The sequence below is a fragment of the Falco naumanni genome, chromosome 9 (assembly GCF_017639655.2).
Source record: "Falco naumanni isolate bFalNau1 chromosome 9, bFalNau1.pat, whole genome shotgun sequence".
Taxonomy (NCBI): domain Eukaryota; kingdom Metazoa; phylum Chordata; class Aves; order Falconiformes; family Falconidae; genus Falco; species Falco naumanni.
This window is the reverse complement of record NC_054062.1, coordinates 192,174-219,922: the sequence shown is the minus strand read 5'-3', so window position 1 is coordinate 219,922 and position 27,749 is coordinate 192,174. Positions and strand designations below refer to the sequence as shown.

The 27,749-nt window shown below is 46.7% G+C and overlaps 2 protein-coding genes across 7 annotated transcripts in view; one reads left to right on the top strand and one right to left on the bottom strand.

Annotated features, from left to right (window-relative positions):
• The first annotated feature begins 8 nt into the window (after positions 1-8).
• On the top strand, positions 9-26,972 carry USP20 (ubiquitin specific peptidase 20). Of its 5 annotated transcripts, XM_040605437.1 has the most exons (26): positions 602-735; positions 1,748-1,786; positions 4,249-4,363; positions 4,745-4,798; positions 5,484-5,546; positions 5,697-5,828; positions 6,411-6,507; positions 6,703-6,772; positions 7,346-7,459; positions 8,568-8,646; positions 9,981-10,422; positions 11,349-11,486; positions 12,733-12,845; positions 13,297-13,469; positions 13,956-14,050; positions 14,572-14,605; positions 15,048-15,093; positions 15,369-15,549; positions 16,017-16,143; positions 16,259-16,428; positions 17,020-17,101; positions 17,480-17,588; positions 17,982-18,084; positions 18,346-18,417; positions 19,411-19,595; positions 22,687-26,972. In XM_040605437.1, the coding sequence occupies exons 3-25, from the start codon at positions 4,283-4,285 to the stop codon at positions 19,569-19,571; spliced, it is 2,736 nt and encodes a 911-aa protein (XP_040461371.1). In that variant the 5' UTR covers positions 602-735; positions 1,748-1,786; positions 4,249-4,282; the 3' UTR covers positions 19,572-19,595; positions 22,687-26,972. The 5 variants fall into 5 exon arrangements, with proteins under 5 accessions (XP_040461367.1, XP_040461370.1, XP_040461371.1 ...); XM_040605433.1 differs by lacking the exons at positions 602-735; positions 22,687-26,972 and adding an exon at positions 9-128 and having other exon boundaries at positions 19,411-22,495; XM_040605432.1 differs by lacking the exon at positions 22,687-26,972 and having other exon boundaries at positions 19,411-22,495.
• The window catches only part of FNBP1 (formin binding protein 1), a 110,378-nt gene continuing 107,225 nt past the window's right edge, over positions 24,597-27,749 (bottom strand). For both annotated transcript variants that reach the window (XM_040605442.1, XM_040605443.1), the window contains exon 18: positions 24,597-27,596. In XM_040605442.1, coding sequence (XP_040461376.1) covers positions 27,589-27,596 — 8 coding nt within the window. In that variant the 3' untranslated portion in view covers positions 24,597-27,588. The remainder of the gene's footprint in view (positions 27,597-27,749) is intronic.

Sequence of the window (27,749 nt, the reverse complement as noted above, 5' to 3'; positions counted from 1 at the left end):
GCCGGGCAGGAGCCACCGGCCCCGCTCCCGCCGGCCCCGGCAGGCGACCTCTCCTCCCGCTGCCGCTCGGGCCGAGACCCCTCCGTGCCCTCCCGGGCCACGAGTTCTCCTTCCCGATGGGATCCCGTGTGAGTCACGAGGGCCGTGTCGTTTATCGCAGTCCCGGCGGAGCCGCCTCGGCCGGGCGCGGGTGACCGGCCGGGACGCCAAAGGGGCAGGGTGCCTTCGGAAGCGCTTGTCGCCCACCCGTGTGTTAAGGCCCGTCCTCGCAAGCGGGACGTGGCCTTTCGCGTCGGGCCGGTGCCAAACCCGCGAGCGGCCGGAGCACGAGGCGCCGTGTCCCCGCCATGAGGCCGCACTGAGGGGAGCCGGGGTTGCCCCTCCAGCAGCACCTGCTGCAGCAGATGCCCCGCCAAAAGCCGCGGCCGGGGGCTGAGCTCCCGGCCCTGGGCGAACGCGGGATCCGGGCGGGCCCTCTACGTGGGGAGCGCCCGGGAACGCGCCCCCGGGGCCCGTAGGGGCAGCGCCCGCGCCTCCCGCCCCGCCCACGGCCCGGCCCGCCCCGCCCACGGCCTGCGCGGCGCCCACAGCTCCGCCGCCGCCTCCCGCACCGCTCGGGGCGTCGCGGCTCTTACCCCGTGCCGGGCCGCAGGGCGCGGCCTACCCGGCGGCGCGGCCTGAGGCGCAGCCCTGCGGCGGGGCGGGGGCGGCGGCGGCGCCCCGAGTATCCCGCAGGTGAGAGAGGGCCGCGGGCGGGGGGTGGCGTGTGGGCCGCGGGTCGGGGCCCTTCGCGGCCGCTCCGCCGCGGCCGCGGTGTTGCGGGGCGAGCGAGCGGGCGGGCCGGGGATGATGCAGCAGCAGCGGCCGGGGGTGGCTCCGGCCCGGCCCTCCGAGGCCCCGCGGTGCCCGGGCAGCGGGGCGGCCCCCGGGGCCCGGTGCCTTCCCCGGGATGACGGCGGCCCCCGCGACCCTCGGAGTGGGACCCCGCGGGGCAGCTGTGCCGGTGACTCGTTCCGCCCCAATCCGGCGGCGTGCAGGCGTATTTACGTTCATCTTCACTCCTGCTTAACAGCCGTAGCGTCTGTTAGGAGAGGACTTGTATTTTGGGGGGGTCTGCCGCACTTGAGGAGCGACATAGCAGGGCGACGGGGGACATTACCCGAAGGTGTTTTTTTCTTAAAAGCTAAATCCCTAGGTGTGCCGTCATGTTGTGACCTCTAATAATAAATCTGTGTTAAAACCTGGTCTCCTTTGCCTGTTCTACATAAAACGCCTGGCTTTCCAATATGTGATGCAGTGCAGAGACGTTCAGCTAAGAGTCAGAAGCACCTGCTTTCTGGTTCCTCCTTGTACAGTAGGGCAGTTCGGTAAATATTTATTTCTTCAGTATCTCAAGTATAAAATGCCACAAACTGCAGATACTCCTTTATCTTGGTAGATTATGCAAGATGAGCAAGTAGACTCGGTAGCTGTTTTGCAGATGAATGGTGGTAAGAATTATTTGGTCAGGATTACTCTGCAGACTCAGTCTGCATAGACCCAAAATTCTTCATTGTTGTCTCTAGCTTTGGTACAGAAGCACGCGGTTGTTCTAAGCAGAAAACACACCACCACCACCACCACCCCTCCCCCCCAAGAAATACGTAGAAAGCAGAGACACTGGGTTTGTCAGCAATTTAAGCAACTGAAAGTGGATTGCAGTTACCGTGGAATTGTTCTGACGTGTTCATGTACTGTTCTTCCACAGTGCTGCTTGAGAGAGACAGGCTGAAGAACTTGTTTTAAGGTAACTTCCCGTCATACACAGTGTATTTTGACAAGCACCGTTAAGCTTTCTGACAGTGCTTATTATGAAGTTTCTAGTTTCCTGAGCGGCATTGGAGAGATGCGTGTGCCAGCTGAAGCTCTTAGGGCAGAGTCATGGGACGGTAGGGATTGAATGCTTCTTTCTGAACAATTAAAAATCAAACCTTTTCAGATGTGTTCAGTCAGGGCTGAGAGTCGAAGATGAGAATTTCCCTGTTTTGTTCACAAAAGGAAACCTCAGGTGGGATGATCAGCATCCCGGTGCCGGACCATTTAAAGGCCTGGTTTTAGCTTGGAGTAGAGGGGTGGTCTCACAGGATGCACTAAAACCATCCACATCCACAAGACTGTACTTAACGTAGTGTGCCCCAAAACCAATTCCCAGTTAGCTTAAGCTGGTGAAGATTATGGTCTGGAGTTAATTTTAAAACAGTATTTTGTTCCTAGGTTTTCTAGGAAAGGAATGAGAAATCAAGGAAGGTGAAATAGCGAATGTGGCAGTGATGCTTTTTTCTTTAAATTGCAGCAGCTGATGCATTTGGGAAAAAGGGTTGGTTTTGATAAAGGGACCGAGAGCCTGAAAGTGTCCCAGTTTTATGTGTTAGTCAAAGATACTGTGCTCCTGTCGCTTGTCTTGTAAATCAGCATATGTTACCTGATACTCTTTTGCTTTGCTGTGAGGCTGCATGAAGTTGCTCAGTTGTTCGTTAAGCATCTCTTCATGTGTTACTGAGATCCTGGTTACAACCACTGTTGTGTTTTCTGGCATGCAAAGATGATTTATTCCCTCTCCAGTTTTGCTTTGCTCCTCCAGTTCAGTTTATTCAGTTCCAAAGAGTGCTGGAAAAACATTGTTATAAAGTGATCCTTGAGGTTTGTCTTGTGCCAATGCAAGGTGCTAGGCAAGCTTTTCAGCTCCCAAGATAGTGTTGCTGATAGCTTTTTTGTTTATATCCCTCCCCCCTCCTTCCTTCCAGTCCACTGTCTGTAATTCAGACCAGATAACACGGGGGATTCCTTCAAATGTCCTCAAAATGTGAAAACAACCGAGAGTAGCAGCCACGCTGCTGGAGTTGCTAACATCAAGTTCATCAGGTTTTTCCAGGTCTTTTTTGTAATGATGTGGACTTTTCACATCTGCCTCATTTCCAGCCAGTTGTAATATTTTAGATCCTGGTCTGTGTTACTAGAATTGCTTGCTTTTTCCTAACAGCCAGGAGTGAGGTTATTTAAACTATGCTTAAAAACTACAAACTTTTAATTTGTTTTTTTTATAGCTGCACATTACCAAGACATGTTTAAAGTCTTTTAAGTACCCGTAGACCACCATGAAAGTGTTTGTTGTGCCCATAAGCATGCAGCTATGAAACTCTCTATACTTGCAGTGCTTGGATGTACAAGATGGGCGGAAGAGTGTGTTGGTATGTTTTGTACAGTCTTTGAGAGTTATGTGGATCGTATTGGTAAAAATCCATCTGTCAAATGGTAAATTCTTCAGAGACTGAAGACTGGCTATCTGTGATACCGATCATTTAAGTCTGTCTCCCTCTTGCCCAGCGTTGTTTACAACAGTAATGGGATTATTAGTGTTTGATAAATTGGCATAATAACTAAATGTTAGATTCAGATCAGCATGGTATGGGTAGCATGAAGCCCCAGACACCATAGGCTGAATACTTGTGTCTTAGGCTGCAGTGCCCTTTCACTTTTAATCCAAGTTTGATGCAGACAAGGTAATTAGATTTGTATCTTCTCATGCTGTGTGTTTGTGGTTGGCAAGAGGAAGTCAGTTCAGATTGGCACATTTGTTTTCTCACCCTACCTGCTGAACTAGCAGAGAACACCTGGTTTTTAGGGGGGAGAACATAGCTTATCTAGTCAGGTTCATGGAGTATTCACGGTATACAAGGCCATTAAGCTATGTATGTAAAGCATGTATGAATTAGTGAGGGTTTGTGTTTGTTGCTGTAGGACTCTTGTCGTTCAGAGATGCTATGTGATCCAGGCAGTCTGGGAGCTTAAGAAGAGGCTGGTCGGCAGGTCACTGTACTGCGGTTTTCATTTTGGGGCGGCAGCAAATCCATCCCCGTACATGGAACCAAGTCGGCAGCTGTTCTGCTGAAGCTCTGCCTGCGTACTGAGCACCTCCCTGCATTTCTGAACGCACATTCCTCATTGCACAGATTATTAGCTTCATTCATGTGTTTCCTTCTCTTTGCCATTGCCTTGCTCCCTTACAATACCACAATGCAGCTGCTCAGCAACGGGTCAGAACTGGGCTAGTTAACCTGATTGGCTCCAGATTCGGATTTGTTTTGATCTCTGAACTTTAAAGATAAACACCATAATCTTTAATGTACAAAACATGCTAATTTATTTTCTTATGATCTGTGAGAGCAAATCTGACATGTAGCTGAAAGGAACTATCCTTACTTGTCCTAGGAGAACACCCACCTGCAGGTGAGCATTGGTGAAAATGGGGGATACAAGAGACATCTGTCCTCACCTGGATTCCATAGGAGAGGTGACCAGGGACGATCTGCTGCTCAAATCCAAGGTACGGGGTGTTCTGGTTATCAGTCCTTTCCCTTTTAGCTATTGTGCATGTTTGCTTTTTGAAGAAAATGCTGCCTGTCTCCATAGAGGAGAGGCAGAAACTCTTTTTCCAGTGCTGATGGACCCTGCACATGTCCCGTAACTTAAGCCTTTATCATCCCCATCTGATCTGTTTCTCACTGTCATTTTACCCTGCTGAAATGTGTCACTTAGCTAGAATGCCTCAAAGCGTCTATTTAATTGGAAGCGTGGTATTAAAAAATGAAATACTGTGAGCTGCAGGTGGGCGAGGCCTGTCTTGTAGAGGTTTCCCACTCTTGAAGGACTGGGTTACTTAAAAACCAAACAAGCAAACAAACCTTCTTTTATCATGAATATACAGGGAACTTGCCAGTCATGTGGAGCTGTGGGACCAAATCTCTGGGCTTGTCTTCAGGTAAAAATGGCTTGCTATTTGTGTGCATGTATGGTGGGACTTCTCTTTAATATCATTTATACTGAAGGATAAAAACCCCACAACTGGGTGGCCAAAGAGGGCTTCACAGTAGAACTATCCACCATTTTTTGATGGATTCCAAGGAGAAGACTAAGATCAAAGGCTAACACTGTTAGGGTATGCCAGCATGTAAGAGTTCACTCCTCAGAGGTGATTACCCTGGTAGTCCTATTAGGACATGAATAACATGCCCAGCATTGATTGTTGGCTGGATCCTGCCTCTGCTGGTAACTGCAAAGGGAGGCTGCAAGTGTGAGACCTTCAACGACATCGCTTAGGGCAGCAAGGTGGAAAGGAGTGACAAGGGCGTGCAGGTGGGTGGGGGCAGTTGATTTTTACACTGGTGCTCAGATGTTTTGAGACCGCTCAGATGAGCAGCCTGTTGGAGCAGTTGCCTTGGTATGGAGCCTTTACGTGGATGTAAACCTGGCTCCAGGTTTTCTTTCCTAAATTGAGCAATTCCAATTTTCTGCCTTATTCCAGGCCCTGAATAAAAAGCTGGTTAGAAAACTGGCAAGATCAATTCTGAAGTTGCAGCTGCTGATGGGACTGGAGTTGCAGACTGTTTTGTGAGGGGTCTAATTTGATGTGCCCATTGTACTTTTTTGCTCTTGTCTCTCACTAGATTGGTTGTCCTTATGTTGGTTGTGGGGAGTCCTTTGCTGACCACAGCACACTCCATGCACAGGTGAGCTTTTCTCTGTTGCCCATCTTAAGAGAGAGTGAACTGGATTTTTTCCCATTACCTAACCCTCCTCTACCCTGTTCTGGTAGGCCAGTGCTTCAACTTGAGCCAGCTGTCAAGGGAGATTCATTATTTCACCTTTTAATTTTTCAGGCCAAAAAGCACAACCTGACGGTGAATCTGACCACTTTCCGCATCTGGTGTTACGCTTGTGAAAAGGAGGTGTTCTTGGACCAGCGGCTGGCAGCGCACACGCAGTCACCACCAGTAAAGTTCACTGAACTGGTGGGTCTGTGTCACAGTGTGGCAAGGGCTGAATGCTTGGCAGGGGTTTTGTTTGCCTGTTGCAAAATTAGCAAAGCAGTTTCCGCTATTGTCCAGGCTTTTGTTGCGAGAAGAGCTCTTTTCACTGAAAGTGGCTACCTGTAGCCAGGGGACCCAAAGCCTTGCCTTAAGGGTCTCCCACCAAGCAGGCTTCCAGATGACTTGAATATCCATTCTGACTTTATTTTTAACTTTTCCTAGCCTCTTCCATGGGGCATCTGTTTCTGGGATGAATCACAACAGCTGTCACATCTTCACTTCAGTGCCCGGCCTGTGGAAGTTTTAGCTGTCAGACCAGAAACACATGTACTTGTGACACTGTTGCATATTCCTGATGCTTCTCTTATCATGTGTACTGGAAGCAGTAATGGTACTATTTCCAATCCCTCCTTGCATTAGTGAGAATGGTAGACACTGCAACTGGTTCTTTTCTCTCCAGAGTGCTTTTTTTCAAGGCTGGCTTGATTTATGTGTAGGACAGTCTCTGTCATAACTCATCTTTCAAAGCCGGCCTCTCACTGATGCTTATTTCTCCATCTTTAGGATTCACCATTGCCTGCTCACCCTCTGAAAGCTGTTCCAATTGCAGTGGCTGATGAAGGTGAATCTGAATCAGAGGATGACGATTTGAAACCAAGAGGTAACTCTGCATTGAGTTGATGAAAGGGCTGTGAGGGTAACTGCAATCTGTAGGACTTGCACTGAGAGGTTCCTACAAGCAGAGTGTGCAGACTGCCTGGAAAGGGCTGAATCCCCTCTCCTTTGGGGAATGGGGAGGAATGCAGAAAGCAGCACATCTGGAAAGTGTTTCATGCCTCTCTTGTTTGTGCTTTAGGCCTTACTGGAATGAAAAATCTTGGGAACTCCTGCTACATGAACGCAGCACTTCAGGCTCTCTCTAACTGGTAGGCATTAGGGCCTTTCAGTAGAGCCTTTACTAGACTTCACTAAATACCAGAAGTGGCACCTCTGATCTGAGACCTTCATGAGTCTTGCAAAGAGAAATCAGCCAGACTAGATGCAGAAAAAATTAAGTATTTGTTTTGGACAACAGAAGGTTTACAGCAGGAAACTTGAGCGACTACTTACAAGACTCATGTTTAGATGAGTGCTTGAAGTATAACTCCATCATTTCTGTTGTGACAGAAATGTAATTCATCGCATGGGAAGCCATGTCACAGCTCTTTATTCCCCCTAGTGATATCATTCTAACAACCCATATCCTAAAATACCCTCTAGCCATCCTGTTGAGAACTAATTCCAGGATCTCTTCTCTGTACTGGGAACAGATTCAGATCAGCTTTTTTCATTTGTTTCAAGTTAAGAGACAAGTCTGTATCTGGAATCACTTCTCTCGATTTAAAAACAGTATCTTAAGCATGGTTTTGAAAAGGCATGCTTTTAAGTTTTGATAAACCCTTACATAGAAGCAGAGGAGAAATTTCTGTACGCTGAATTCTTCCTTTTTTTTCTTGTAGCCCACCTCTCACACAGTTTTTTCTGGAATGTGGTGGACTGGTCCGTACAGATAAGAAACCAGCACTGTGCAAAAGTTACCAGAAGTTGGTGTCTGAGGTTTGGCATAAGAAGCGGTGAGTAATCACTCCCTAATCTAATATGGACAGGTTTCACAGTTATGTTAGTTTTGAAGTCTGGCATCAGCAAAGAGGAAATTTGATCTTCAGGGATAATTGCATTGTCTAAAGGAGTTGGTTCGAACCCTGCATAGATGGGTATGCGAGGATTCCTTCATACCTAGGAGACCCAATGTCCTGCTACTCACGATAAAATTGGCATATTGATGTCAGTGAAAAGAATACGTACTTAATGTTATATCTTCAAAAAGGAAGATTTTTTTTTTTTTAATATAACTTCCTGTTGGCAATGAAGAAAAAATGATGGAGTAAGGGAATGTTCTTGGCCATTTCTGAGTATCTTGCATGGACTGACCAGCTTGTAGTTGCACTGCTGGTCAGCAGGGTTGAGGATTTGGGTGGAAAAAGCAATACAGAGAGTTGTACCAAAGAGAATGGAGAGTGCAGGTGACGTTTTGGGAAATACTTGCTATTGGTTCAAATTCTAGACCAGTCCAAAGGATAGTGTAAAATAATCCAGTTCTCTTAAAATCTGAAGATGTCTGCTCTGTGCAGTCAACTGAAAAAAATCAAACTAGGAATTTAAATGGTATTGCTTGTTCATTTTGTGTTGGTTGGTAACAAGGATAAGTAAGATACAGAGCAAATGTGAACTGTGTCTTTCTGGAAGAGAAGGCTGTAGACCTTGAAGTAGTATAATGTCATTTTAATATTGCTTTTGGTTTACCTCATTTACTGGCTCAGCCCACACAGATTTTGAGACAGACATGGTGCTGCAAAGTCAAGTCAAGTTACTAATTGCAGAACCCTGCTCTGGAAGGAATCACTTGAGACAATTTGAAGTGTGGACACAGCTTTAAGTTAAATGTGCTTTAGGCAAGGGTGTCCCTGGAAGGATAGACTGAAATGACTGCGAGGTGTTTTCTGTCTCTTAAAATCTAGCTAATAGAGAAATATATGCCCAGGCTTTGCAGGTGCATAATTATATTTTGCCTCTTTAATTACCACACCCTGTTCTATGGCTTATTAGACAAACTGGCTCCAGGCCTGATAAGCAAACTAACTTCTTTTTCTTTTTTTTTTTTTTTTTCCCATATCTAAACAGCCCGAGTTATGTTGTTCCGAGCAGTCTATCCCATGGCATTAAACTCGTCAACCCCATGTTCCGAGGCTATGCACAGCAGGTGGGGCCTCAACAAAACCATGCCATTATTCCAGAGATGGTGGGATTCTTCTTCCTGCAGTGGTGGTGCTTGTGTTCAGGAGGAAGAGCTTGAGCTCAGGGGTCATACCCGTTTTGTGTCAGGGTTAATGATCTGATCGAGCACTTGGGTGGGTTTTAAGAAACCTGGGCTCTCTTCCAGGCTCTGTCTCTGCCTTGCTGGTACCAGATCAGTGGATTTTCCTGTGTCAGCTTTCTCACCTCTGAAATTATGATGGTCACCTCCTTTATAAAGGGCTTTGAGATCTATTGATAATGTGCTACATGAGAGTCGGGTATTATTTATTCACATCAGAGCTGAGAAACCTGGATAAATCTGAACTAAAAAGTTAGATATGAATGTTCCATATTCTTTTTCTGGGGAATTACAGCAAATTAAATCTTATTTAAAGATAGTATCCTTTTTTTTTCTTTAAAGTTTTTGTCAGTGTATATCTTGTGTTTATTCTTTAGAATAAAACGTAAACATCAAACTATGATTAGAAAATTTGCAAGGGAAGTGACCGTACATCTAAACTGTGATACTGACAGGAAATCAAAACAGAGAATAAAAATAATGATTAATGCAAGAACTCCTATGTTTTATCTTTGATGTGAAGTACATTGGATTGGAAAACTCTCAGCTGTAAAGAGATAAAGTTGAAAGGAAGGCAGGGCAGGCTAAAAGCCAAAGTTCTATAAAATAAGAGAAGTGTCATAATTAACTTTCTGAAGTTGTCAAAATACCAAGTTGCTTTCCAGCTGGTCCTTTGAAGCCGATGCTTCAGCTTTTTTTACCATGTATTATGAATGTAGGAACTTGCACCTAGACTGTCTTTGGTTTCTGGTTCCATTCCCTATTTATTAGATATTTTACTATGCCCTTTCTAAGAGAGGGATTGCCATGAGCAGAAGTCGGTGTTCATGAAATCTGTTTTGTGGGTAAGAGTATTCTCTACAGCCTGCTGTCTTCATTAGGTTTCTCGTCTCTCTTGCCTCTTATCAGTGGTAAACCCCTGATAAAGTTTGCATGCTATGGCTGCTCTGTGGCTTTTCGGTGTCTTTCAGCTGAAGATATTCAGATACAAATTGAGCTTTTTATCATTTAGAAGTTAAAAACATGTATGTAGCAGACAGCTTTTTGGTACATGGCCACGGTACCTTCTCTGCTTTAGCAGGGCCTCCTTGTGTTGCAGAGGTGGCTAACCTTTGTGGGCAGCATTGAAAGAGGCATGAATGGAGCCTTCTCCTCTTTTCCCCTTCTCATTTGCCCCGTTTCTGGATGGATGCTAACATGGAGTTACTCCTGGTTTTCAGGACACTCAGGAGTTCTTGCGATGCCTGATGGATCAGCTTCATGAAGAACTGAAGGAACCAGTTGTGGCAGAGGCAAAGGATTTGGATACCAGTGACCACGACGAAAAGCGAGAGGGTGACCGAAGTCCTTCGGAGGATGAGTTCCTCTCCTGTGACTCAGGCAGCGACAGGGGTGAAGGAGATGGTCAAAGTCGGACCACAGGAGGCATGGGCAGCAGCTCCTTTGCAGAGACGGAGCTGTTGATCCAGGATGAAGCAGGGAGAGGCATCTCTGAGAAAGAGAGGATGAAGGACAGAAAGTTCTCCTGTGGCCATCGACGCAGCAACTCAGAGCAGGTGGATGAGGATGCAGATGTTGATACTACTATGATGCCAGTTGATGGTAGAGCCTCACCTGAGGTGCTGTCAGCTCCTCGTCCTGCCAGCCCATGCAGGACACCAGGTATACACCTCTTCCAGTCATGTTATTTGTGAGAAGATGTTAGTCTACACAGGGACAGTGCTGTAGTGCAGTGGCAAACAATACATAATGTCACTGTTCCTTCTATGGGTTTCAAGAAATTTTGCATCCAAGTTTTTCCTTAGTGTCCCTGGCAGCAGTTCTGCCTTTGTGCACAGTTGCTTCTGTAAGAAAATGTAATATGTGAGCCAGAGAGGTGCTTAGCCAGGCTAAAGTGCTATGGAGCTGAGTAAAGACTATGTCCTGAAGACAGTGATAGCTGCCTCTGCCAAACCTGCAAACACTGTATTTATGCCTTTTCCTAATTTCGAAAAAAGGTTTTGTATGTGTACATTGCTTTAGCTGATAGGCTGGCCTGGGGAGATGTTATCTGTGGAAAAGGTGTGGAAGAGGGTATTTGTTCATGTCGGACTGTGGGCTTTGCAGAGGGAAAAGGGAGAGGCACAGTTTGTGCATTTCTCTGTCTTAGGGAAATAAAAGAGCAGCAGTTAAGATGTAGGTGTGGAGTCACCTCAGACTGAACATATCCAACCTTTCAGCAATTCTTTAGAGAAGAATCTTACTCTGCCAACTGGTACTGAAGACAGCAATGCTGTTTATGTGGAGTAGGGATACAGGAGCAAGCTATAAATCCTAGTTAGTCATAAGTGGGAAAAAATGGCATTTTTTTTTTAAATATGTAATTATTAGCTGTTCAGTGTAGCTCTCTATGCACTCTTACCCGTGCACTGAGGGAGCTGGGTCTGCCAACTTGTGCAAGCAGGACAGTTAATAGACACTGAACTGTGTGTATCAGGAAAGATTCTGTGCTGGAACGCAGAGCCAGGCTGTCGCTGACTGTACTAGGGTCACCTTTTACAACCGAGGTTTTCACCAGTGCTCTTCTCCCTCCCCATTCTCCCAAACAGAACCTGACAACGATGCCTTTGTGCGCTGCTCCTCACACCCCTGCAGTCCAGTCCATCATGAAATGCACTCCAAGCTCTCTAGCAGTCCTCCTCGCTCCAGTCCTGCCAGGCTTGGACCTTCCTACATACTCAAGAAAGGTAGAGCAAGAGTGTGTGTGCTGGGAGGCAGAGGGTCGGAGCATGTAGAGGAGGAGGTTCATTTGCAGAAGAGAGAAGGAATCCATCATGATTCTTGATTAACAGTTGTAATTGCTGATGCCCCTGGACATCAGTGCTTTCCAGACTAGTACTAGGCAAAGACTACATGAAACATGCAGGTAAAGTCAAGTTCTGGGCACAACAGATGTTCTAGTATGCTCTTATATTGGAGTCTGAAATGATTTCCATGTCTGCATCTGCATGCTGTGTTTGTTATTAATAAAATGGCTATGAAGTCCCAGGCACAAGCTTCGTCCCTTTAGGGGAGTGTGGGTATGTGTAAACATTTGTCTGCCAGACTTGAATTTCATAGCGTGTGGGCCAAAGAACCGTAAGATGATGTTACTGAGAGAGAGTTTGCTGTCCTCTTGGACATCTTAGGCTCACGGTAATAGAACTTAGGCTGCAGATACCAGTCCAGTGCTGGGAGTATTGTTAGGCTTCAAAGTGGAGCCTGGCTTCTCTTGTTAGCAAACTGGCCTCTTCATCCTGAGCAAACTGCGGATTGAAATCCCTCAGCACTGCATAGTCTGCAAGCACAGTGGCATGTGCTTATACCACTGCTGTTCAATAATGTCATTCTTTCTTCAGCTGTGTCCCAGCCCCTTGGCTGAGGTCAGCACAACCACAGATGTTCTGGCTGGATAAAAAGCACTCTGTCTTCATGCACGTGTGCATGGGGAAGAGGGTTTGTTATTAAACAAAACTTTGTGTTTGGCCAGTCCCTGCTGTGGAGTGTCCTCTCCAGTGCAAGACACCTGGGGAACACATGGCAGATGTCAGAGGGGAAAAAAAAAGGACAAAGTACACAGGCAGGTGAGGGAGAAGAGGAAGTAAAGTGTAAAGCTTAGAGCAAAATGTCGCAAGACTTGAGAAAAGCAGGGACTCTCTGTGGCAGAGCCAGACTTCTAAACATGTAGTAAGAGAATGGAAACAGGATTTCCAGTAAGACAATTTCTGTCTGCTGAGAGCTGGCATGTTTGCATTGGTTCATTTGGCTACCTCCCCCTTCTCTGTACCACATGAAGTGTTTACAGCAGGCTCCACTGTCTCACTGGCATGCAAGTGGTGTCTGAACATGCAGGACAGCACTTGTCCTGTGTTCTTATGTGGCTGCGTGACTCTACTGAGACAGGAGACTGGGAAGGAATTGCTACACAATGGAACTTCTTTGTCTGTCTTCCAGCTCAGATGCAGGCTTCTGGGAAAAAGAAGAAAGAACTTCGTTATCGCAGTGTGATTTCTGACATCTTTGATGGCTCCATTCTCAGCCTGGTGCAGTGTCTCACGTGTGACAGAGTGAGTCTCCTGGTGGCTGTCAGTCAAAGAGTACAGTCTTCTAGATGTTATAGGTCTCTTCTTAGGAAATGGTGCTTCTGTTTCCAAACACTGTAGGATGCAGTGGGCCTGCTAAAATGATGAGAGGTTGGTGGTGGGGGAGCTGTGAGAAACCTGCCATGCCAAAAAGTTGTATTTCTCTGTAGGGGTCTGTTTGCTTACCAATGTTTACTAAGTTGGCCTAGCAATATCACATTCACATTAGAGAACTGATTCCAGTGCTATGAAAAACATTACAAAAGTCATCCTGCTAACAGCAGTGAAGAATAATTAGCCAGTGTGAGTTGCCTTACTGCCAACTCGGGTTTCTATCCTACACAAAATCCAGGCAGTGATAAAAGGTGATGAACGTCATGTCCTAGATCCATTACACACACAGGAAACCCAGACCTCTTCTCTTGGATATTTCCAGGTTTCTACGACAGTGGAGACATTCCAGGACCTGTCACTCCCAATCCCAGGGAAGGAGGACTTGGCCAAGCTGCACTCTGCCATCTACCAAAATGTGCCAGCTAAGACAGGGGCATGTGGGGACAGCTATGCCTCACAAAGCTGGATTGCTTTCATCATGGAGTATATCCGGAGGTGTGTTCCCTCTGCAGAACCTCTTTTTTTCTGGGGTTTGCCCAGCAGTGCTGGAAGGCATCTCTCCCTAACCAGTGATATTTACAGCAGAATGTCAATTGTAACCATTCTTTGGAGGACAGTATGTGGTACCTCACAGGTCTTTTGAGCCTTTTCATCTAAACCAGTTGCTACTGGTTCCTCTAATTTTATCACATACCTTGAGATCTCTTGGGCAGCTGATATTCCTCACTTCTGCCTTTAGCTCAGTCTTGCCCTCCAGAGCAAATTATTTCCTGGTGTAGTTTTCCAAATCATTTCCAGCTTGAGCAATCACAGTAGGAACATCAGCTGAGAGAAATCGTGCTTTCCCTGCTCCTCTGGGATGTGTGATGAGCTTAGGACCTACAGCTAGAAGGAAGCCCATCATCTGTTTGGAATTTTGTACACCAAAGCATCCAGCTATTTTATGTGTAACTCTTGCATTTAATCCCCTCTCTTCTGCAGATTTGTGGTGTCCTGTATCCCTAGCTGGTTTTGGGGTCCTGTTGTGACGCTGGAGGATTGCCTTGCTGCCTTTTTTGCAGCAGATGAGTTGAAGGGTGAGTTTTCTTCAGTGGGGTCTGACAGCACAAACCAAGGAAAACCGCGTGGAGGAGTATTCCATGTGCATTTTGGAGGTCGATTAAATCTCCTGGAAATCCTGCCTTAATATTTCATTTAGAGACTGGCAGTACCAAAGGTGGGCAGTTCAGCTTCTTTGAGCAGAAGTGAGTTTTTCCACCTGCTCAGGGTGGGAAATCTGGGTGAGAGTGTCCTCAGCAAGGAGCAGACATAGCTGTGGTTAGTTGTGAGTGCTGTAGCTCCTTACCCACCTTAGTTTCTTTGCTTTCAAACAATTGGTTGTATTCATTTGTGCTGGTGGGCAATTGCATTCTTTCCTGATAGCTGACTGCATTCTTTTCTTGCCTACACTTATTGAGAGAAGTGCTTGTTTTGATCTCACCCTGGCTTCCCCAAGAGGTTGCTTAACTTGGTTTGTCTGCACTGGATGGAAATGTAGACGTATCAGCGTTGTGTGCTCTGAGAATCTGCATAATGGCTTTCTTCTCTTTGTCTACAGGGGACAACATGTACAGTTGTGAACGGTGTAAAAAGTAAGTTTGCATTATCTGTATCATGTTGTGTGTCTGGCACTTTATTTCTCTGTACTGCTGTCAGACATTTTGCTATGCCCTCTGCCTGGACATTTCTTCTGCTGAGTGGCATATAAAATCTGCCTTGTCTTATACTAGAGTCCTGGTCTTGAGAGGTCGCTGACTGCAGATTGGAAAAGTGCTGTCTTTGGGGGGAAAAGAAAAGAAGGATATGAGCAAGGATGTGGCTTGGCAGTTATGGAGCTGTTGTGTTAGAAAGAAGAGGCGTGACAAACCGCTCAGGCCATGCCTCATTTGGGAAGGATACTGCAAAGAGCCTGAATTTGTTGTTGCTAGAATTCAGGATTTGTCTTGCATTTCAAAGCTAACAAGACCCAGCCTTGCCTTTTGGCATCCCTTTGCTTTAGAGGTTTCTCACAGCTAGTGTCTTTTCCTCCCTCAGACTGCGGAATGGAGTAAAGTACTGCAAAGTCCTCCGGCTGCCAGAGGTGAGTAAAAGCTCCTTGTTTTCTAGTTTTCTTTTAGCAGCCGCTGAGGAGGTAAGGAGGCTAGAGGTAGAACAGAAGTAGCAGTTTGTTTTGGTGGCAAAGTCCTGTATCTAGACCAGAAGAGACTTCCCCATTCTAAGCTGATGAGCCAGCAGGATTCATGACTTAACAGGTGAAGAGCTTTTGCAAAGATGAGATGCACAGAGATGTGCTGTTTTATCAGAAGACCCATGGCAAAACTGTACTTTGGTGTTCTCTGTCCTTGGGTCTTTTAGATTCTTTGCATCCACTTGAAACGGTTCCGGCATGAGGTGATGTATTCCTTCAAGATCAACAGTCATGTTTCCTTCCCCTTGGAAGGGCTGGACCTGCAACCTTTCCTAGCCAAGGAGTGTGTCTCCCAGATCACGACCTATGATCTCCTGTCAGTCATCTGTCACCACGGCACAGCAGGCAGTAAGTCCTCCTCCTGTGAGTATGGGCAGAGGTGAACAGGAACGAGATGAGTCTAGGCAGAGCAGAAGGACTAGCCAGCACCTCTTCTGGGATGAAGTACAGTGTAAGGCCTGCCCTCTCCACTCCCAGGCTTGTTCGGCCTCTTCCCTTTGAAAAGTGAACCTAGCAGCTTGTGACAGATGCCCTGCAGGTGTTTCAGCGTCACCACTGGGTTGGCTCAAAGCCTTTCCCCACGTTCACTTTCACTGAGAGGTCTTTCTGAGGAAGGCAAATCAGGGTGATGGTGCAAGGCTCCATTGCTCCTGCAAAGCTTGTCTGAGCTGGAATTATGCCTTTTTTTCTTCTTCTCTTCTTTTGCTCTCTGTTCTCTGCCAGAAGCGAATCCTCATTGTGCTGCTGACATTGTTCCAGGCCTGAATTCTCTCTGCACCCTGAATCCAAGCAGTGCTGTGTTTTCTCCGTTACAGGTGGGCATTACATAGCCTACTGCCAGAATGTGATCAATGGCCAGTGGTATGAGTTTGATGACCAGTATGTCACTGAAGTCCATGAGACTGTGGTACAGAATGCAGAAGCCTATGTCTTGTTCTACAGGTGAGCTGTGCCCCCTGCATGCAGTAGTCCCTCGCTGGTTTCGGAATACCTAGAAATGCATTTCACAAACTTAAGTCTTCAGGAACTGCTTCATTTTTCCATTTCCCCACTTCAGGAAAAGCAGTGAGGAAGCTGTGCGAGAGCGTCAGAAAGTTGTATCTCTTGCCAGCATGAAGGAGCACAGTTTACTGCAGTTCTACATCTCTCGAGAGTGGCTCAATAAATTCAACACCTTTGCTGAGCCTGGTCCCATCACCAATCACACCTTTCTGTGCTCTCACGGAGGTAAGGCAGTGCTGCTGGGCCTGGGAATAGCAGCTTTTAGCTGCACCTTTATGCTTCTTGGTGCATTAACAAATGCAGGAAAAAACCTCCAGCTCCCATCCTGATACAGTGTATGCTGCAGTAGGATTCATTTCTTTGGCTTCAGAGGCCTGAAGGGATGTGTAGTGCTGGGAAACAATGGTTTTCAGTTGTCCATTTGTTTTTAAAAACAAACCTGTAGAGAGCAGATAAGGCAGCATTTAGCTGTGTTACCCTGTCAGCAAGGCTGGCATTCAGTGTTTCATTGGAGAACGGAGCATGCGCTACTGAAGAGACCCGATACCATGTTTTACTGTTGTTCTTCTTCATCTGTTGTGCTGGGCAGCCCTCATGTTTATAAGTCTCCACCTGGAAATGAAGCACTTGATTAGAAATTGAGGCCATGAATTGAGAAACCTCCACAATTAATGAAATCTTGTCTGTTTTCAATTAGCAAAGGAAGCAGATTCTGGAATCAGAGTTTTCAGCAAGGAAGATCTGCCTTTTTGTATTTGCATCTTTACCCAGCAGTGAGTTCCCTGGTTAACTCTTCCTCTTGTGTTTCCTCCACAGGGATCCCTCCTAATAAGTACCACTACATTGATGACCTGGTTGTGATTCTGCCTCAAAACGTGTGGGAATATCTCTACAACAGGTGAATATGGCCATTTCATTCTTTCTCACAATGTGTTTTGGTTTTTATTTCACACCTTGGGCAGTGACCAAGACGTGATGCCTTCCCAGGGCCATGTACCTTAAAGGCATGCAGTACTTGGTGTGGCCTGGCAAAGACTGGTATTTGATAGAGCCTCCTGATCTAAACCAGAACAAGCTATCTTGATGCATTGTCCCAGAATGATACAGTGACCCTCGCTGTGCTGAGTAAAGGCAGTACTCCCCATGCAGCTGCAGACACACCTCCTTTTCCAGTGTCTTGAGAAGTATAAAAATCCATCTCTGTAGGATGCAGGGCTGGGAGGCATTTCCATTCTCCTGCAGTTCTCCATTCCCCTCCCTCTTGTCCTGTGCGCAGGTTTGGGGGCGGCCCCGCTGTGAACCATCTGTATGTGTGCTCCATTTGCCAAGTGGAGATTGAGGCACTTGCCAAACGCAGGAGAATTGAAATCGACACCTTCATCAAGGTTTGTATGGGAAGCATCTGGAAGCAGTGGCAAAGGATAGAGGTGGGAAATGGAGACCTGTCACAGACAGTTAGTGGAGGACTCCTGCCCTTGTTTTCCAGAACATTATCTACAGCATGGCAAGGAGATTGACCTCGGGGTTCCCCAGGGCTCACAGCGTGGGGAGGGGCAGCCGCAACGCAGTAATTCTGTGCACGGCTGCACGCAGACACAAATTTTAAACCATCCTAGTCTCTTGCCTGCTATAGTGAGCAGGAACAGGTGTGGAAGGTGGAGTTAGATGGGGTTCTTCTCAAGAATGGCAAGGCTGTCTTACAGTTAATGGAAGCTCCCCCAGATCTCTGGAGTGACTAAATCCTTCCTGCATGTCTCTGTTCTCCTCTGCTATCCCAGCTGAACAAGGCTTTCCAGGCAGAGGAGTCTCCAAGCGTCATCTACTGTATCAGCATGCAGTGGTTCCGTGAGTGGGAAGCCTTTGTCAAGGGGAAGGATAATGGTAAGAAGCCAGAGACCTCTGGAGTCTGTCCGGGGTGAGTGGTAGAAAGGCAAAAAGTATTTGCTTGGTCCTCAGCGAGCACTGCGCTGCACCTGGCTGCCGTGGCTTGAAGCTGATGGAGTTCAGACACCGGCTGCTCAGCCTGTCTGCAGCTCCCCAAGACCAGAGCAGAAATAACAAGAGAACTAGCTCAGGAAATAAGCTGAATCTGGTGGCAGCATGGAAAGCAGAATGGCTTTTGACATGTTTGTTCTCTTACAGAGCCTCCCGGGCCAATTGACAACAGCAAGATTGCACTCACGAAAGCAGGTGGCCACGTGCAAGTTAAGCAGGGTAAGGCTTGTGCTGCCGTCTCGCCGTGTTCCTGAAAGGCGAAGGGACATGTGTCGCTGGGTCTAGCTGTCCGTAGTGAAGCAGTCACAGAGCAGGACGGAGTTGCACAACCATGACCCAGCAAGATGACAGTTCTCTGCACAACCCAGTGCTGACTGCCCTGAGTGAGCATCTCTGCTCTTCATTGGCAGCTCCTGCATGACCAGCTTGCTGACACAACTTGTGACGGTGGAGCCTGCAGTCTCCATCTCCTGCTGTTGCTGTGCCGCAGGCCCCTTCCACCCTTCCCCTTCCCCCCACCTTTGCACTGTGGCTTCGATCTTGTGTTGCTCTTGACTTGGTCTTTACTGAACATCTGCTGTGGTCCAGCTTGTGAAATAACCTTGCTTGTGCCGTCCTTGCTGGGCTGTCCTGCCAAGCACCTAAGATAGTATTTGCATCTTGGTTACCTCTCAGAGCAACGCTTTTTGGTTTTTCTCTAAACTATGGCAACATTCTCTGCTTTTCTCTGCTTTGTGCTTTGACCCCCTTAAGGTGTCCCCTCTAGGACAGCTTGGAGAGGGGTTTCAGTCTCTCCCAGGCAGCTCAACCCCAGCTTCCTGGGGTGGGGTGTCTGGGTGCGTGGCTGTAGGTCCTGGGCTCTCGGCGCTCATTCACGGCTGTGTACGAGAGGGGTCAGGCAGGTCCTGGCATCATGGGCTGTTGCCACTCGGTTCCTCTTGGGGAAAGGAAGAAGTGGCTGCAGCAGGACCCCGCAGTGCTGAGCTATGCTGCTGTGGGGCCTTGGTGGCTTCCAGCAGCGGTGGCACTGCAGAGGGCTGGTGGGGGCTGCGGGGGGACCACGTGTGCCTAACTTTTCTTGGGGGTGGGCCTGTGCAGGCAGCAGTGGTGGGAGAGGACATCCTTGTGTTGTGGTGCACCAACCTTTCCCTCCAGCAGCTGCACCAGGGGCAGACTGGCTGCATGCCTGATGGCTGCTGTTTCCCCTTTCAGGTGCAGACTACGGGCAGATTTCCGAGGAGACGTGGATTTATTTAAGCACACTGTATGGAGGGGGCCCAGAGATTGCTATCAGACAGAATGTGGCCCAGGTCCAAGACCTGGAAAATCTACATGGGGAGCAGAAGATTGAAGCAGAAACACGGGCTGTGTGATCTGTGTGCGATGGGGCAGCAAAGGTATGGCACAGATGCACCTGTGTGGGGATGGAAGGCTGGGGAACCCTGAGGAGTCCAATCTCTTCCGCTGTCCGGTACTCGAAGGTGTGTGCAGCTCGCACCACCACTTCTGGGGCAGGCAGTTTTCCTCTGCCGTCCTTTCATGTGGCTTTGAATATAGGGGTGGTGCTGGGCAAGACTGGGAGAAAAGCAGCTTCTCTGTAATTCCTCTCTGGCACTGCAGCCAGACTTTGCCAAGGTATGTTTTGACCTAAGCCCTTTCCCCTTTTTGTTTGCTTACAAGAAGCCAGCGCTCCCAGCTTGCCCTCAGCGAACTGAGTCTCTGCTCCTTTGCAGGTTTTGCTTTTGGTATTTTTCTTTCAACTCAAATGTATAAAGATAATGAAACATTATTTATGTTTCCAGCTGGCAGTGTTGCAACTAGAGAAACCTGTTATTTGAGGCTGACTAAAGCCACAAGGTCTCCTGGTAGTTTTGTGTTGGTGGTGCACAGCTGTCACAACTTCCTGGTTTTGCTCTTTATCCAGTTCTTGCAAATTCCGTTGCAATCAACTAAGAAGTTTTGAAAGAGGCTGTTTCTTTCTCCCCTAGCCACTAAAGCCACACCTTTATGGTCCCGCAGATTTTTTTTTCTCTTTGTACCTGATTTCATGTGTTCAGCACATTTTCAGAGAACAAAGCTGGAAGATGAGTCCTCTCTCCCTGTGGCTTCCCGCTGTACCCTTTCTGCTAAAGCTCCCTGCAGCTTTGTAGCTATGGGATGGAGCCTTCCAGGTGTTCAGCAAACAGGGGTGCCACATGAGCAGCTTAAACTCAAGAGCTGTTAGAGCAGGCTTCCTTGGAGCAGGACACAGGACAGCTCTCATGTGGAATTTAGGGCTGCTGGTTCGTAACCCCTTTCTCAGACTGGCCCTGCTGTGAGCCCAGGTGTGGCTCCGCATCTGCCATGAGATGTGGAGGGGGCACAAAGGATGCAGAAGAGCCCCTTTGTTCACACAGAGCCCATTCGGATGGGTCACCCTCGGACAGGGTGGTAATTCAGTGCTGGGGAGGGGCCTGGCTGAGCAGGTCCCAGGCTGTTGAAGCAGCTTTGTAGGAATCAGCTGCTTTCTGCAGCCAAGCGCCCACCTGTGTGCTGAGGTCATTCCAGCTTCTCAACACAGATGTAGTTTGTGTATACAGTGGCTCATTTAATGAACAGAAAGAACTTGCTCCCCATCCTACTGCCACTAACATGGCCAAGGAGCATCTGCTCGCAGGCAGCAGAGAGAGGAATGAAGAAAAAAAAGGCTAAACTCTACTTTTCTCAGCAGGGCTCTTAAAAAAGTTCTTTGTTAATCTCATAAGCCAGAAAGGCAATAGTTAAATCTTTGCAAGCATTTGAGTGCAGTTTAATGGAAGCAGTGCAAGGCAGAGGTGGGCCTCTCATGGACTGAGGAACCAAAGGGTGTGTTCCTGGTACTGAAACCTGAACGATTCCACAGCGCACACGTACCCCACAGCCTGGCCTGCGTGGTACCAGACTCTGCATGGGGATGGGATCTCCTGAGCTCCTCGTAGAAGAAGAAAGCGGGGGAGGCAGGAGGGAAGGGTGGTGCTTTGACTCAAGAGACAGAAAGCAGGAAAGGGTGTTAAGGAGAATTCTTTGAAAAGACAAATGGCCTTCAGATATTTTTTTTAGACCAAATGGCTGCTGGAAACAGCAACTTCTTCTTTAAAAGCGTTCAGCATGTTAATTTTACTGTCCTGTTTATTGGAAGCTTGTGTATACCCAGCCAGGCCCAGGGGGAGGTCAGAGAATGAGACACTGTTGGAATTCTTCATTGTTCTAAGCTGTATTTGTTAGCCACTGCAGCTGCCTTTGAATCTGCTGCAGAGCCTGCATGTCTGTGTTGTCTGTGCCAGAGAAGATGCTGTACAGACTATAGTAACTAACACTCCTGTGCTTAAGTGTTATACTTTGTGCTGAAAATGTGTTACAATAAATAAATGTGCATTCAACATGTTGCATTCAACTGCTGCCTGCCTTGCCTGGTGAGAGGGTCTGACAGCTTCCTGGGAGCTTCTGCTATGAAGAAAAGTTTAAAAATGAGAAAATCCAAACTTCCTGCTGCGAGGAGGCCTTGCAGAGCAGGTCCTTCTGAGCAGCAGTGAGCTCCGGTCAATCTTACTCCGCTTGTTCAGAGGAAGGTGCCTGCTCCTCTCAGCCTCTGCCTACAAAGACTTCTGCTTCAGGTTTCATTTACCCAGTTTCAGCAGTTTGTCTCAAAGCCTGCATTGCCCAGAAGCATGTGTTGTTCATGACTGTCACAGCTATGAAAGTAACTTCCATGGGAAGTAGCCGAAGTTTCACTGAACTGTTCTAGCTTTCTAGAAGTTTTCTGTCAGTCTGTTGCGTGGCTGCGATGTCTGTACTGGTACAATCCGCTGCCTTGGGAACACGCGAGAGCAGCCTCGCTGCTGAGGCTGCAGGAAGGGCTGTGCTCTCACCAACCTCTTACCCTGTCCTGCTGCCTGGATTAGGGTTGCTAACCCAGGCAGGTGATGCAGGTGCTGCCTGAGGCTGAGGGGCTGGAGGGTGAGAAGGGTTCTCTGCCGGAGTGGCGAATGACACCGCATTAGCTGATGCCTGAAGAAATTAGAGCTCGAGCTGGCTTAGTAAGACCATGCCGCTCATTCTTTAGCGACTTGAAATCAAGCGTAAAAACTTGCATCTTGCAAACCAACCCCATCACCTCAGCAACCGCAGAACAGCTTGAAATGTTCCAGGAGACATTAACAAATGCCCTCCTCCAGGGAGGACGTTACTCTGTGTCCAGACAAACAGTGCTAGTGCTGCTCTGGTCAAACCATAATTGTACTTTTTGTCACCCTCTGTCCATTAAAACACTCAAAGCTTAGTTCTGCATCTGTATTTCATTTGAAACCTGACCGCAGCCTTGCTTTTCTCTCGACTGGTGCAGGCAGCTACGGTATTCCTGGGCACGTCTCAGACAGCTTTGGGACCCAGTGCCGATGTAAGGTACGTTTCACGGCTGAACCCTTATCGGTTCTTTTTGCAAATCACTTCATTTTCCCCTTATTTTATCAGGTCCCTTGCTGACTGCAGAAAAGGGAGATGAAAGAACTGTTCATGCATTGGATGGATGGAGCTAACCTCAGTATTCAGAGTATCTGCTCCCTTGCCCCAGTCTTCCAGGAGTACTGGGGAGTTGTTTACACGTGCTGTTCCTCTTCTGCAGACTCCACTCGTTCCCAGACTATGGCCTCACAGATCACTTGGGATGCAAAGCGCTCTGCCCCACGCTCTCACCTTATGATGCACGTGTCACGTCTCAGCTCACGGAAAGGGGAATTCACTCTTCCTCCGGTGGTGCCAGGCCCACGCAGCACACACCCCCCCCGCCCCCAGCCTTGCTCTGCAGCCCGCTGCTGCTGGGGTGTATCTCCACCCTCCTGAAGGGCCAAAGCACACAGCATCCTGCACGCTGCGACATGTTCAGTGACACAGCTGGCACATGTAAAGCTCATTTTATTTTCTTCCCAGTTACTGCTCAGCTTGGCTTCAGGTTCCAGCCTTCAATCACTCATTTGATTGTGCTGTTTCTATTTAAAGTTAGCAAAGCTAACACTGTGTAAGATAAATCAGTTAGAGCCAGATGGACAGCCTGTCCTATTCATTATTTCCTGAAAACGCAAAGAGGAGCGGGCTGTTTCATAAACGGTACTGATCTGCCCTGAATTGACAGGGATGTTAATTAGCGCTGGCAAAGAACAACTGAAATTCTGTTAAAAAAATTAATAATAGTGACGGTAGGAAAAAAAAAATCTCTATAAATCTACATAAAGTAAATTATCAGCCAGGTGTCGCCTGCTGAGCTGTACAACTGCAAATCCTCATAGCTGTTAGGTGAGCCTGTTTTCAGTGAACTGGACTAACAGGAGAGGGAGAAGCTGTCCAGGAGCTAGCAGGGGTTTTGTCTCAGCTGGAGACTGTTTGCCAACCCTGCGTATTGAAACGGAACTGTAAATATCCTCATCCAGACTTAAAGGAATGCATCTGGTTTTCAGATTATTTGGTGAAGGGAAACATTACTGTATTTCATACATCTGCATGTTCATGCATGCCTGCACAGCTGCAGTATTTGCCAGGTTTGCAACAGGTTTAGTTATAATATATAAATAATCAGTATCAAAAATACCTGTCAAGACTTCCAGTTAAACCAAAGTGTTCACTATGGGCATTGCATAGTACAACTCTCTTAGATGAAATGTTTGCCCCAAGTTTGCAGCTCTCATGGCTTACAGAAGCAGGGAAAAAGCAAGAACTGCCTGTCATTCCCACGTACGCCAACCACTCAACCAGAACTGTGTTTTTCTTTCTCCTCAAATGACCAAATTAAAAAAACAACCAACAAAAAACCTCAACCCCACCACCAAACCCCCACCACTTCATTCTCTGTTCAGTGCCAGCTGGAAAGATAAAACTTCGTTAAAATAGTGTCTCAAAGTGACCTGATGGGAACTAGCTATGTGGGACAGTCACTCGAAAGGTACAGACAGAGCCAAATTAATACTCAAAATAACTGGAAACTCCAGTATGAAATAAAAAAGAAAACAACCAACCAAGTACCATGAGTAAGAATGTACCATCATTCTTCTGAACATGGCGGTTAGGCACAAGCACCACACTGGAACAGGCTGTTTCTGCTTATTTGTTGTAAATTTCACAGCTGGAACCCAAAGTCAAGGAGAACTATGAGCAGTATGAGCAGCTTAGGGCAGTTTCAAGCCTATACAATTTATATTGGGCTGGGACAGGCACAGTCTGAACTGGAAATGTCTGTGGGAAGGCAGAAAGCTCACTAGAGAGCAATGGCTACAAAACCTCAAGTCAGAGAAGCCCCAGCGAAGAGGCATTGCCTTTTTTATTTGGCAAGAGAAGTGACAAAACCATTTTTTGCCTTCTCTGGATGATCAAAATGGTCCAGTGAAACTGTATTTCTGGAATTAAATGTTTATTTAAATACATGGATGACTTTCCTTTCATTGTTACAAGGTCACTATTTGCTTTCAAATGGAAGCACTTTATTTGGTTGAATTCTGTCTCCAGAAATGAATGGGCAACACCAGAACCTTTTACATTGGCAATGAAATCACAACACTGAGATGCCACCAAAATCTAGAGATCAGTGCTCAAACACACATACACACACATATACAAATAAAAAAGTGCTCAACATCATCATGTTAAAATAGAATTTGGCTTCTTTTAGGTCTTTTGACACTTCAGGCAGAAAAACAAAAGAACAGTATGCATCAAACTAAATGAAATTCTGAAAAATATTCAGCATTAAACACAACTTTGAGTATCAGTAAATACGTTTCTTCTCTATTTACATTGTTAAGAAAGGGCATTAGAGACTTTTGCTGGGGATAATGAGATTTTGTAGGATGCACAGTCCATGCTTCTGGGCAAGATTAGTAAATTCAAGCAGAGTTTTTATAAACCAGTCACACATTTAGACCTTCAGATTTTGCAAAAGGTAAATTCTACAAAAATTACTCGTTTGTTACCCTGAATAAAGGTAGCGGAATAAACACATGTATGCTACAATACATGACTGTTGCTGTTTTTTTTCTTGCAGTAAGTTTTAAGATCTGGGCTTTCAGGAACTAGTTGCCAAGTTTATAAAATCTCCATACATGGCCTTTTAATAAAACTTTTGAAGAAATCAGTCAACTAAAGCTAATGCTCCTTCTAAAGCACTATTTAGCAACACAGACATTGCCGTTGTCCAAATGTTCCACAGAGGCTGACAATAATATACTGTCCACCTACAGTAAATATATAAAAGCAAAACTTTTATCTAATTTGTACATAGATGGCATAACAGGTGAAAATGAATTCTTCTAGCTGCTGATCCAACAGTGCATTGGACAGAAGAATAAAAATACTGCAGCTAAAAATATTTAAAGATATTTTTGCACACCTGTTAACTGCTTAACCATTTAGATCCCCTGACAGATGGATGCAACAAAGCCTTTGTACAAATCTTTGTACAAAGCCACAGGTGATAACCGTGTGGATCACATTCTGCTATTGGAGGCTCGTGGACCTAAACAGTTAAGTGACCACAGCAGCAGCAATGAGAAGGATGGTAATTTAATCCATTATGACCCTTCTGGCACCGCTAATACTGCAGCTCAACAGCCTCAGCGTTGGTATTGCCTGCTTCTCAATGCAGGCTCCTGAGCCACTTGAATTTGACTAAAAAAACATAAATCTTTTGCTGGTTGATGCATGCAGTTACTAAGTACCATAATACAACAGCTACAGTACTACCTGTAGGACTGAGGGACTTTGTGCTGTTGAAAACAAAAGTTGGTATCTTGAGTGGAGAGAAAGGGACAGTGATGAGCACAACATGTAACCCAACTCAAAAGTTACTCCATCCCGAGCGGGCAAGGCCTAGGCAATCCCCAGGATGGAGAGTACATGACTTGCACACATTTCTATATGCTGAGCCTGCACAAAGCACAGCTGGCAGCAAAACACACAGGTTTGCAAACTAAACTTCAACTGACTCTTACGGGGCTCAAACCTGTACAAGATGACTGTAAAATCCTAGCAGTGGTACAGATTCAGGGGAAAGTAGCAGGAAGTTTAGAAAGCAACTGACCCGTTCTTAGGCAGTTAAGGTCCAGATCATATATTTGGAGATACTCTAGCTCTCTCTCCACTGCATGACATGATAGAAGGGCAGCATCACTTATCATGCTACTTCTGCTTCAAATAAAACCACATGGGAACAGGATGGTTGCAGTTCCTGTCTGACTTCTGGGTCGAGGTCCAGTCCGTGACCAGGTGTGAGAACAGAATAGACTGTGGTTTCTTCTTTTCTTTTCTCTTTCATTATTCTAAAAAAATTCTGTTATTTAAACATTAACTGATGAGAACGCACAAGAGGTCATGCAAAAGGAGAAGGCAGGTCTGAAATGCTGAAAAACAAACCAACAAAAAGAAAACTGCAAAGAGATTAACAACAAGCCACAAAATATCATGACCCTCAGTAAGGTGGGCGCAGGCAAGGCAACAGGGCGAGCATGCAGACTGAAACAAGAGCAAAACGGAGGTCTTTGTGACGAGTAAAATGGGGCTTTCAAACCAAAATGCCATTGTCTGTGTTTGTGTGTGTCTGTGTGTGTGTGCGAGAAAGAGGAGGGGGAGAACAAGCAGGAAAACAAGCGTACATACGTGAGCTTGAAGGCTTTCAGGAAACGGCAAGGTCATAGGGATTTAATACTTGGAATAAGCATCAGCCTAGATTAAAAAAAAAAAAAAAAAAGGCTGACAAGTATTGGTGACCTTTTCAGGAAAGCAGAATATCGAATAATGCATGTGGATCAAGTTTAGTATCTGCAAATTCAGAGCCCAGTCCAGCTGCTGTAACACTGTTCCCAGGGGAGGCTTCCCACACGTATACTCCTCCCTTCCAAGCTGTCTGATGAGACTGCTTGCACGATTAGCACTAAAGGCACCACGTGAAATGCTGACGGACCAGTGCATACATTCAGATGGACTGAGGGGCAAGAGAGGACAGAAGACAGACCAGTACATGCTTGGGACTCCCTGGCTGCATCAAAGGGCAGCCAGCCGTTCTTTGACCAGTGTTGAGGAATTGCGGGGGGTGGGGTGGGGTGGGGAAAGTGTTGGTTATGTTTTATGGAGGCACTGTGCCAAGCTGGCAGAAGAGTGGGAAAGGCTGGTAAATTAATCTGAGCCACAAATAGCATGCCATGAAAAAGAGCAAGCATCTGAATGATATTGGGACGGAATTTATATCTGAATTTTTCAAGTGGGAACTCCAGACAAGACTGGGAGTCTGGCTTTCCATGGATGTGTTTTAACTGCCTGCAGGGTAAACAGACCATTTTGTTTCTCCTTCTGTGACAAGCTCGCCCCGAGGTTCTTGCACCCGCACAAACACCTTTAGGAATCTAAAACATAAGAAAGACAAAAAGAAAGACACTGGATTAGCAAGAGGCTGGGGAAAACAGGGTCCCTTTAAGAGCAGCCCTGCCTGCGGGAGGTTAAAGGAAATACAGCATCCAAGCATCCACCGGGTTTCAAGAGGTTAAGGACAGCTCCTG

Coding starts and splice junctions, on each gene's coding strand:
- USP20 (XM_040605437.1), top strand. CDS start 4,283: ATGGGGGATACAAGAGACATCTGTCCTCACCTGGATTCCATAGGAGAG. Junction 7,460..8,567: donor GAGGTTTGGCATAAGAAGCG/GTGAGTAATCAC, acceptor ATATCTAAACAG/CCCGAGTTATGTTGTTCCGA. Junction 14,606..15,047: donor AGTTGTGAACGGTGTAAAAA/GTAAGTTTGCAT, acceptor TTCCTCCCTCAG/ACTGCGGAATGGAGTAAAGT.